This window comes from Typopeltis vanoorti, chromosome 1 (genome assembly GCF_054136105.1).
Source record: "Typopeltis vanoorti isolate ZY-2024b chromosome 1, IOZ_Tvanoo_1.0, whole genome shotgun sequence".
Taxonomy (NCBI): Eukaryota; Metazoa; Arthropoda; class Arachnida; order Uropygi; family Thelyphonidae; genus Typopeltis; species Typopeltis vanoorti.
In genome coordinates this window covers 135,583,494-135,595,637 of record NC_143549.1, presented here as the reverse complement: position 1 = coordinate 135,595,637, position 12,144 = coordinate 135,583,494, and the positions used below count along the sequence as shown (strand labels likewise).

Sequence of the window (12,144 nt, the reverse complement as noted above, 5' to 3'; positions counted from 1 at the left end):
ACTATATTTCTTGTAAACAATTAACTTCTGGGCTGACCTCCTTACTAACTGTCAAGAACCAGTAAATTTTTCTTGATTTCCATTGTAATTTCATGTCCCAACTCAAAAGCCAATTTCTTAAAAAATTCAAATGTCATCATTGCTTTTACTGATCCAATGATGCAGAGAACAATCCAATGTGGGATGATAAATAGCCCTATTTCATCAGCATTGCAGGTGTCATCAGCACTAAATATTTGAAGCAAGATCACATAATTTTTCTAACACACCATGTGGTAGAGGATATTGGCTGGCCCAATTAAACAGCATTGTGTCCCAAACAAATGAAGCAAATTCTTGTTGTATTCTCATCTTGTTTCTGTTCTTCCAGACTTAACACAATAACATAGCTGCCCAGATTAACTAACCGGTGGACCAATTAACCAGAATGTACATATAAGATTCATATAAGTAATCTTACCACCAGAAAGCAGCAAACCTTTGATATAGTTGTACCATAGGTGAGTTAAGGGCTAGATAATCCAGGAATTCCAAAGAAACGGCACCTCATTTTGGACCTCCAATAAGCATGGTAGTATCCATACCTGTTGTAAATTATGATACTGGTAAGATATGGTAAGATTCATATAAGTAATCTTACCACCAGAAAGCAGCAAACCTTTGATATAGTTGTACCATAGGTGAGTTAAGGGCTAGATAATCCAGGAATTCCAAAAAAACGGCACCTCATTTTGGACCTCCAATAAGCATGGTAGTATCCATACCTGTTGTAAATTATGATACTGGTATGTAGGTTAGAGAGTGATGACACTAGGACAGTAAATGTTGACATCTAAACTATTCTTTGCTTCAATGACTATTTTACTGAAAACAGCTCCTCCCTCCTGTAGTATCTTAATAGTATGCAAATAATAAGAAAAATATAGGAACTACTTTACCTGCCCGAGGAAATCTAAACTGTTCCAATTCTCTTTCATCAACATAATTAGGGAGACAAAGAATCTCAACATCACTTTCATCAACTTCCTCATAGAGGATACGATAATAACCATCTAAAAGAAAGGGTATCAGGAAAAGGAAAGAAAGGACATAAATGATTTATTTAATTCTATGAAGTGATATTCATATTTATTTCAAAATGGCATGTTTTTTAAAGTATAAATAAAACCCATTGCTCAATTCTGTAAGAAAAGACTAATAGGTGAACTTTAACTGTGGTTCACTTTGAAGAGTGAATAAAATTAAATTAGCTGCTTTATTTATAAAGAGCACTCATTTCATGTAATGACATTTAAAAATATCTGATACTCAGATACAAATATCAAGATGATGACTGGCTATAACTGAAACCAGTATATTATGGTATACTGTTAACTGCATGCTGTTTTTCTCTTTTTTTCTTAGTTGCCTTATAGCATATGAATCTAAACAGAAAAACTGAATATTTAAGAAGATCTGGATCCCATTCACAATTATAACTTTTCTCTAGCATTACTTTAGGTTTTGTTAAAATTACAATTGAAGAAACTAACACCACAAGGCCAGCATAATTCTCTGGGAAATACATTTATTCTCTGGCCTGCATAAATGTTTGGCAAAAATCCTGTTACTGTTGTATGCTACACAGTTAACACTTGAAGATGAAAATTCCTTCATAGAGGTCCCTTAGATGCTAGAGAGGATTCAAACCTAGGTCTTTCCAAATGAAGGACAATATCATGTCTTTAACTAAGTTAGATCCTTAACTATGCTGTGGAAACATCCATTATTATGAAGAGAGGATGAATATTGTATACATATACAAAAATAGTAACACCCCTCCCCTCCAAAAAAAAAAAAAAATCTATGGGATATCCTAATTACAAATCCAATCAAAAGTATCAAGATCCACAAATGATCAGCCACAGTAATATCACAAAAACTGTAACATTTTTTATTAACATTTTAAAGAAACCTGCCCTTATTTCAGAAAGTCAAATGAACTAAATTAGATATATCATTCATCATTTGAAATGCTTTAATATATGAGACAAATTACACTGAATATATAAAAAGTAATATGTTTCCAATAACATTTAAATTAGGTCAAGAGTTGCATTTCAAACAAAAAAAAAAAAAATCAGAATATTGCAAGATATTAAAGATACATATAAACTCAACTGCACCTATATGCATAAAGGAAAATATAAAATGTTCCCTAACACAAACCTGTTGAATCCTCTAAATCTTAATTAAACAAACATGACTTATAATGGTCTTTGAGTTCCAAACATAACAAGCACAGATATACAATGAGCTTACTACCCATGAAATAACAAAGGAAGGAAACTGTGAAAGAAGAGCAATGAAAAAATTTATTTTCACTACTTGTTAGTGTGCATGGAGGGAGGGGATTCTACATATCCTGTAAGCAATGAGGAGAACTGACAGGAGCACTCTCTCTTTTATAATAATCCCACACAAGAAGCTGCAGAAAGTATAGCACCCTAGTATATCTTATCTTAACTCCTTTTCACACATAGCACTAGAGTGCTATGTGTAAAAAGGAGTTAAGATAAGGTAAAAAGTGACCTAATGATATTTTTCTTGAAAAGCTGAAAGTTATAGTTCTTGAAGAACACTTCAGGAAAAAGGCTGTCTTCTCAGAGAATAGAAACAGATGGGAAGGGAAGAGGAAGGGAAGAAACAGGTCTGGCAAATTACAGTTGGTCAGTGAGAGAGGTCATTTGTGTATATGAGATGGAAGGCAGGTAATAGAACAGAGTCTTCAAATGATCTTGTGTTGGAAAAGAAGTCTGAAGCCGTGCAAGATGATCAACAACATTCAATCTAGGGGAAAACTGGCTACTCAATATTACAGAATTATTTGGAATGAAAATCAATCTAAGCAAAACTAAAACAATGAAAATAGGAAGAGATTTCAATAAATTTAGAAAATCATATACTTGAACAAGTAAAGTAATTTATATATTTTGGAAGTCTCATTATTCATAATCTCAACAACACAGACAGACTTAGAATAGGATGGTCTAATATGAATAAATTAAACAAAATATGGAAAAATAACGACATTTCAAAAAGCCTCAAACTAGAACTCTATAAAACCATTATTATACCTATGGCAATTTATGGAACCGAGACATGGAGACTCAATCAGAAAGAAATACAGAAATCTGAGCATTCAAAATGAAATGCTTAAACAAAATAAATAAGACTCACTAGTCATAACAGAATCTCCTCTCAGAGATTACCAAATATAGTCTTGAATGGAATCACTGGAGGAAGGTGGTCAAGAGATGACAAACGGCCAGAGATAGAGCTAAATGGCAAAAGATTTCTTACTCATAAGGGACTAAACCAGTCATCTGACAGATAAGAAAGAAGAAAAAAAAATATTACAGAGGGTGGAAGGCAAATTAAAGGATGATAATTTTCAGAAAAGGCCATGATGTAAGACCCAATCAAATGCTCCAGATTCTGCCACTCTAGATTGGAGTCTTCATAGCTCAGTTGGTAGAGACAAGCCCTTTGGTTGGAAAGACATGGGTTCGAATCCCATCTATGACACAAGGAACCTTTATCAGGTCTTTTCAATCCCAGTTGTGAGTTAACTGATCTCATATGGAGGTAGAGAGTTCTTTTTGTCCCTCAGAACAGGCAAACCGGCTGCATGAACACAAATCTACAGCCATAAATACTTGCCTTTAGGGGATGCAGCAGAGGAGTGATCTTCTGGCTGCATTAATTCATCATGACCCCTATTCAGAGGCCTCTACCTATCCTAAGGGAGAGAAGAGTTGAAGAAGAAGATACAAGACAGATATGCTGTACACCAGGATATCCATGCCTTGGATCTAGAGTGGCAAAATCTACAACTGATGACCACCATGTATTACAGTTAGCTGTTATTGACCTTCTCCAGTATTTGAGAGTGGAATAATGAGATTGAGAACAATAGATTGGTATTTTGATGGCAAACTTATCCCCCCCCCCACCTTTATGGGGGTAAGTTTAAATTCCAGGTTATGGAACAGGTGCCAGCTAATAAAAAAAATAGTTTTGGAGCATAACTTCTCGGTACAACAGGAGAGAACATCAGGACAAGAACTTTTGGAGGATTGATTTAAGTTATAATATGAATGCAAGTTGTCCTTCTGATGAACAATCACAAGAGGTATGTAGTGCAAGGTGCAGGAGAAAAATTATGCAAGGAACTTTATCTTTAGTTCATATTCATGAATTTAGGGACACAAAACACACGTGTTGAAAAGATTATTTTACTGATTAATAATAAAATAATAACTTGACGTTTCGACCCCTGTATTGAGGTCATCATCAGAAGGATACACGCATATAAGAACCAAGCTACATGCTGCTGCACTCTATACAGGTAAATTACATCTACGTTGTTAACTAATCTTTTTTCTTAGCCTACCCTCTAGTGATTAAAAAAAATACAATAAACTCTGCTCAAGTCCTTATGTACTAGGATTCTTCTGGAATTATACAGTTCATATTGTTATATAACGATTATCTTCTGGATTTGTACAGTAAGGTTGCTATTGAATGTTCAGGGGGGGGGGGGGGGACCATTTCACCAAGTCTTCTTGTATTGAGATTTTTCTTTGTGGTTGCTATGAAGGTTGCAGATGGGTCCTCCACATTCTTGGAATGGTTAGACCATCATTTTTATTCAGATTCGGATCATGTTTGAGCATTTCACATGCTTCCTTGAATTTCCGCTCGAACCAGGTTTTGGTGCGGTGTAGGGACTTGGTACCTTTCCAATCAATTCTGTGGTATGTTTGGAGTGTGCGTGGTCAGAAAGGCCAGTTTTTCTAAAATGGAGGCATTTTATGTCATTTGTGTTCATCCTTCCTGATTGGGATCCTGATTTATAAAAAATGGATACAGTATAAAAACTATTCACAAGATCCTCCACAAAGATACCACTAATAACAAAAAAGATTTCAAGAATGCTATTGCTATACCATATGTTAGAAGCATATCCGAAAAAATAGACAGAACACTACACAAATACAACATCGAAACCACCTTTAAACCCCCGACAAAATTAAGACCCTACTTAGTTCTTCCAAGGATCCTCTGCCACACCTAGCCTGCCCAGGGGTTTACAAAATATAATGCACTTGTAGCATACCATACATAGTGGAAACAGGGCGAACCATCCCAATCAGGAAGGATGAACACAAACGACATAAAATACCTCCATTTTGGAAAAACCGGCCTTTCTGACCACGCACTCCAAACATACCACAGAATTGATTGGAAAGGTACCAAGTCCCTACACTGCACCAAAACCTGGTTCAAGCAGAAATTCAAGGAAGCATGTGAAATGCTCAAACGTGATCCGAATCTGAATAAAAATGATGGTCTAACCATTCCAAGAATGTGGAGGACCCATCTGCAACCTTCATAGCAACCACAAAGAAAAATCTCAATACAAGAAGACTTGGTGAAGTGTTTTTTTTTTTTTTTTCCCTGAACGTTCAATAGCAACCTTACTGTACAAATCCAGAAGATAATCGTAATATAACAATATGAACTGTATAATTCCAGAAGAATCCTAGTATGTGAAAACTTTAGCAGCGTTTATTGTAGTTTTTTTTTTTTTTTAAATCACTAGAGGGCAGGCTAAGAAAAAAGATTAGTTAACAACATAGATGTAATTTACCTGTATAGAGTGCAACAGCATGTAGCTTGGTTCTTATACACATGTATCCTTCTGATGATGACCTCAATACAGGGGTCGAAATGTTACGTTATTATTTTATTATTAATCAGTAAACTAATCTCTTCGACATGTGTGTTTTGTGTCCCTAAATTCGTAAATATGAATGCTGATCACCGTGTAAAACCTTAAAAGAAAGATTTATCTTTAGTTGTTGTTAAAAGCAATTACTTGTTGAGTTTATTGGAGATTTTGGATCCTTCCCTAGCTTAGGAAAGGCAATAATAATAATCTTTTGCCAGATGTCTGGAAAAACATTCTCACAAAATATTCAGTTGAACAGGTACATTAGTTGGCAGTTGCTGACAGATGCTTGAGCATCTCATAAAGGATATTATCTGGTCCAACATTTTAGCAAAGCAGCTTTTATTTTTTTCTTTTGTGAACCGCCTCTTATGCTGTTCTATATTTGTTGTTTTTCTGCTTTACATTTTGGGTAAGGAACATGACCTTTTTTTTTTAAAGAGAGTGAGGGTAAAAAGACAGGGCCTTTGAGAGGAATTTTATCAGGGAACGCAAAGTTTCTTTTGGACCCCTTAATTTCTCCATTAGTCATTCTGTTTTTATGGCTCCTAGGCCCCATTTTTTTACTCCCAGTCCCAGGTAAGATGTACCCCTCTGCACCCACCTGTCATGGACCCTGTAAGAAGGTATTGCAGGTGTTTTTACAAAAATTTCCTGAGAGTGTTCGCAATTATGCAGAGTGGGCAGGCACTATATATTTGCCTTTCATTTTTTAAGTTTTATCCAACACTGGTTGTTCTTGTTATGGCAGATTTATATTAGATCCAGGATTACTTTTGACTTGATCTAATCACAATGGATGTGATTAGATCAAGCTTCGGCATGTTTGAAAAAAATGAGGTTTGTTGTTATGAGGTATTGGCAGAATATCCCAAGCTTTCTTCTGTGCTTCCTTGACTGTTGTGCAATCAGTTTTTCATGATCAAAACTGACTAGGTGTTTTTGAAATTACAGTTGTGGCAGCTTATGTAATATACTCTGTCACATGACTCACTGCATCATTGAAAAGAGATGAGCTGACTGTCTTAGAATCAAACTCTTCTAGGGAAGAGAAGGTGAGACAGTCAGATTGCTCAATTTTCCATGATGCTACCCATAGTGTAGTGCATGGTAGCCCATAGAGAAAAGTGAATATCACGAGATAATGATTTCTAGTTTCCAACTTTAAGAGTGGAAAAGGAAGGATGAGCAAAGGGTAGGTGTATGGAAGGTGTTACTTCCTGTGTTTATGAGAGAGAGAAGTTACTGTTGTTGAGCATATACTCAACTCTTCCTCTGATGTTAGTATGGGCACTGCCCCTCAGCATTGTGTCCATTTAAATCTCCATTTAAGAGTAAGGGGATGACTGACTGCAATATGATGACATCAAGATCATCCTGAGAGAAATCTGAAACAGCATACTGTTATAAAATATCTCAGTGAAGATTAGATGACAACTGCCTCTACATCTGTATTAAGTACAACTTGCTGGAAGGAAGTATGCCCACAAGGATGGGGAATCCTCTGTCAGTAGGTCCATCCCCCATCCTGTCCTTTGGAATGATAATACATTTCATAATGACAGGTCATCACTGATCTTTTTTCTACAAGCAAAAGTAGATTGGTTCATACTCCTACAAGACAGACTTAATATCATTGATGTTTTGAGAGAATCCACAAGAATCCAATTATAGAAATATTTTCATTATTTCATTTTGATGGTATCATCTGGCTGCCAATTTTGTGAGGTTTCATTTTCATTTAACTTAGACCTTGTGAACAAAGAATTCTGGATAGCCACTTTTTCATCAGGAAAAATATCCAAAATATCAAATTGGACTCTCTCTCTAGGACACTAGGCATATTAATTGTTGCATCTTCTTGTGAGGGAACAAAGGTATCCAATCAATGGTTAGGAGGCATATCTTAGATTCTCCACAGTGCATGTTCCATTATTTTTTAATTTGTGGATTCTTGTGTGGTAGAATCATTTTTCATAAGACCTCAGGAGTAAGCCAATATTGATTTATCTCTTTTATGTGCTCTAAATAGACAGCAAGCAAATCATATACCATTCAAGGATGTTGTAATTGTAAGAAGTGGAACCAACATATACAATAAGGGTCCTACCGACACTTTCTTCGCAGCTGGCTTCTCCATGTAGGAGGGTTTACCATTGGATATTGTGATATTTGTGGCATATGCATCCTCATCTCCTAATATGTCATATTCTGCTCGTTTTTTATTTTTTGAATCTCCTTTTCATCCTTACACCTTTGGCATGATCGGGGAATACACTAGGTGATTTCTCTCTATATTAAGCACATTCTGGTGTTTTGCTCTTACAGTCTTTGTTCTTGTGAGCTTTACCACATCAAGCATGAATGGTATAACTACAACAGGCAGTTTGCAAATAGCCATACTTCTGACATTTAAAGCATTGTAAAGGAATTGGGATGAATAGCCTAACTGGGCAGTTAGACATTCTGCTTCCACGGATGTTGGTGGTTTAGATATGTTGAAAATCAAGATAATATTCCCAGCGAGAATGAGGTGACCATCCCCACATGAGTATTCTACTCATGGCTGCTAATCCTTGGTCTTTTATTTCGGAACAGATTTGTTCATAAGGAACATTGAGGAGATCTCATTCCAACTTAGTGAACTCTTAGAAAAGTTTAGAGTTTTGTTTGGGGGGTTGGGGGTATTTCCCCAACAGGTAATGCTTGAAATAGTTTTTCAGATTGTGTTCTTGCTACTATTTCAAAAAGAATATTTCCTGAAGATTCCTGAACAGAGTTTCTTTACTGATTTTAGAGACCCTGTCAATTCTTCCAAACTATTCTGGATGAAGAAGGATGGTATTTTTTAAGTGGATGTTCCCTGTTCATGGGAAGAGTAAGAATGGTGGTGTATTTGTTGTTGTCTCTAATGTTTTCTGTTAATGTTCCCATGGTTTATGCATTTGCCTGGGGCTTATTGAGAGTCCCTAATAAACAACAGGATGAAAGATTATTCATTCTCAGGAGAAGAACTCTCCACAGAGCCATATATGGGTACTTGCTCTCTGGCAAGCAATCATTAGACATGGGAGTGGAATGCAGAATGCAAGGGCTAACTGAATGTCATAATGGCACCACAACAATCCTTTGTCCCATTCCCCAGATCATGAGGAAAGAAACTTAAATTGCACCAGCTGATTGATATTGGCTGGACCACCTAGGATCTCCAATCTTGCTGAAGCAAAAGTAGAGCAAGACTACCAGGATCTCCCTTTCCAGATGTTCATAGGTCACACATTCCAGACTGTTGTAAAGTACAAATCTTCATTGACTTAAAATATTAGTTTGTTCAATGTTTTTTCCTGCTGTCTTATTTACTAAGTTAAATGTGTTAAGTGTAAATTATGAAGAGAGGAACTAGCTAGTCTGGTTGGCTGAGTGGTTACCATACCAGCTTTCAAACAAGAGGCTACAAGATCAAATCGTACCAACAGTGCAGATGTTTGTGATTAATGTGGGATAAGAATTTTGTTGCCTAGTATGAGCCCACTGCTCTGTTTATTGAGACCTGAAGTGTCTTCAAAAAGTTCCATGTTTCATCTGTAGAGTGGAAGACTTCTGGACAATGCAAAAATTAATAATGATGAAGAAGAATACATGAAAAATAATGAAAAAAAATGATGAATACATGAAAATAATACTAATAAAATAAATAAAAATTTATCTGAAATTTTGAAAAATCCTTAGCTCACACACATTGCATAAAAAAGAGTTTTCTTTATTTAACCTTAATTCACAGCATTTTCACAGAAAACATACAGGGCACTCATAAGCTAAAAATATACATAATGGGTATCAAGGTCAACTTTTCTTTGTTGTTATAAATTTAGTTTAATCCTTTATCCAAGTGTGAGCAAACAAAGTTTGCATCTGAAAGTATCTTCAGGACTGGGGTAAGCTGGTACAACACCGGCCAACTCGTTGCAAAGGTGGAGCAAACTCACAACACTCCTATCTAAGTATCTTCCATAATGCAAAACACATCCCCTTGTGGATATGTATAATGTTATGCATTAAGGGGAGGGCCATTACCCAGACTAGTTTCGCCCTTTATTGAGGTCTCTTCAGTGGGAGCCAGGCCCGAATGGAGATACCAGGCAGAAGCATTAGCAAGGTCCTCTCTACCTATAGGAGTTGCCAAACGATGTGCCACCTTTTTATTAAATTACTCTGGATTTAGAGAAAGATGTTGAAAGTTTATACTGAACTCCCACTGAAGAGACCCCCATAAAGGTCGAAACTAGTCTGGGTAGCGGCTCTCCCTTTAATGCATAACATTATACATATCCGCAAGGAGATGTGTTTTGCATTATGGGAGATACTGAGATAGGAGTGTTGTGAGCTTGCACCACCTTTGCAATGAGTTGCCCGGTGTTGTATCACCTTACCCCAGTCCTGAAGATACTTTCAGGCGCAAACTTTGTTTGCTCACACTTGGATAAAGGATTAAACTAAATTTATTATAGCCTAATCAAGTGAAAAATAAACTTTCCATGTTGTTGTTATGTACCATCCAGTCATTTTTGATTCTTGGTGATCTTGTGAACAAATACTCTCATCCCACTTGGCCTATCATCCTTTCTTTCAGCAATTGCAAGTTCAAGTCAGTGAGTTCTTTGTTGATATCCATTCAACTCTTTGGCAGTCTTCTCATTTCCTCAATCTTTCCCAACACAACTGCTATTTCCAATGATTCATCAGTTTGCATAATATGTCCAAAATATACTGACTTCTATTTAATGATCATCACCTCCAAGGAGCCTCTCTTTATATTCTCTAAAATCTTCATTCTTACAGACCATGGGATTTTTAATAGTCTCCTCCACATCCAAAATTCAAATGAATCAATTCACCTTCTGTCTTTCTTCTTAATAATAATAATGCTTTCACATCCATACATCACTACTGGAAATACCATTGCTTGACAATTCTAACTTTCCTGGCTTTACTCACACCTCTATCTATCGCAATTTCTGTCAGGTTTAAAAGCTCCCCCCCCCCCCCCATGACTATTCTTTTAATTTCATATTTACATTCACTATCATTTCTAATTACTGGACACTAGTAAAACATACTGTATTTTCCGGTGTATAAGACACACTTTCTTACCTTAAAAATTCATCTTAAAAATGGGGTGCGTCTTATATAATGAAGGTAAAGATTGTTTCCTCTTTTCAAAGTCATACGCACTCCCTTTTATGTTCCAAGATCTTTGTAGGCAGTTAATGGTGCAATAAAATTGATGCGTGACCTTCACGTGACTTCTAGCGCATCATTGGCTAAGACGGGAAGTCCCTATTCAAGTTTCATAATATCTTACCTGAGTAATCAGTTACCGATGTTAATCAGTATTGAGTTGGCGTTTTGAGATATTTTGTGTTCAGTTTAAAATTTCCCCGTAGATTTTAGTGATTGAAAAAAACAGGCGACATTCATATACTTCAAGTTACAAATTGCAGGTTGTAAATTATGCAGAAGAACAGGGAAGCTAAAAGACATTTTGGACCTCCGCCTAGAGAAAAAATGATTAGAACTTAGAAATGATTAGAAGAAAAATGAAAAGATGATGAATGCCAGTGTACATCAGCTAACACCAAAGGGTGCCCTGAAACGGCCATCAATCTCTCAAGTGTGCGAGTGGGTTAAGATATCTTGGTCGAAAATGAATGAAAAACTATTGTTAAATCTTTCTTGAAATGTAGAATTAGCAACGCCCTTGATGGAAGTGAAGATCATTTCTTATATGAAGATGATGATGATGATGAAGAACAAGAGGAAGAAGAAAGAGAAGAAATTAATGATGATAGAGTAGAGTCAGATAACAGTGACATGGGTTTTGCAGGTTTCTGAAAGATCAGTTTACTATTAAAAATTACCTATTATTTTATTCATTTTTTTTAAAATCATACTTTAAAGTTTAGGTTTTTTCCAAGAAAATTGTATTAAATTTCTTGGGTGCGTCTTATACACTGGAAAATAGAGTAACTTTCAATGATTTCTATTTTATTTCCCTCTATTATAAATTTATATAAATTGCTATAAGCCATTACTTTTGTTTTGCTGATGTTTAAATTAAGCCGGGCTTTGTTACTTACCCTTTAACAATACAATCAACTGCTCCAGATCTTCCTTGGTTTCTGCTATAGGATCACTTGCATATCTTAAATTATTTATTTTTATGCTACAAATCTTAATTCCAGCTGGGTCTTTGTCTAAGTTAGCCATTCTCATAATATATATTCAATAAAGATTAAGAAGATAAGCTGACATTATGCAACCCTGCTGCATCCATTTCGACTCGAACACTGTTTCGACAAAGACTATTT

General features: G+C 35.9%; 1 protein-coding gene across 1 annotated transcript in view; it reads right to left on the bottom strand.

The window, feature by feature from the left end:
* Positions 1-12,144, bottom strand: part of LOC150110456 (dipeptidyl peptidase 9) — a 441,463-nt gene that overhangs the window by 317,878 nt on the left and 111,441 nt on the right. Inside the window, exon 5 of the mRNA XM_090393952.1 lies at positions 939-1,052. Coding sequence (XP_090250078.1) covers positions 939-1,052 — 114 coding nt within the window. The remainder of the gene's footprint in view (positions 1-938; positions 1,053-12,144) is intronic.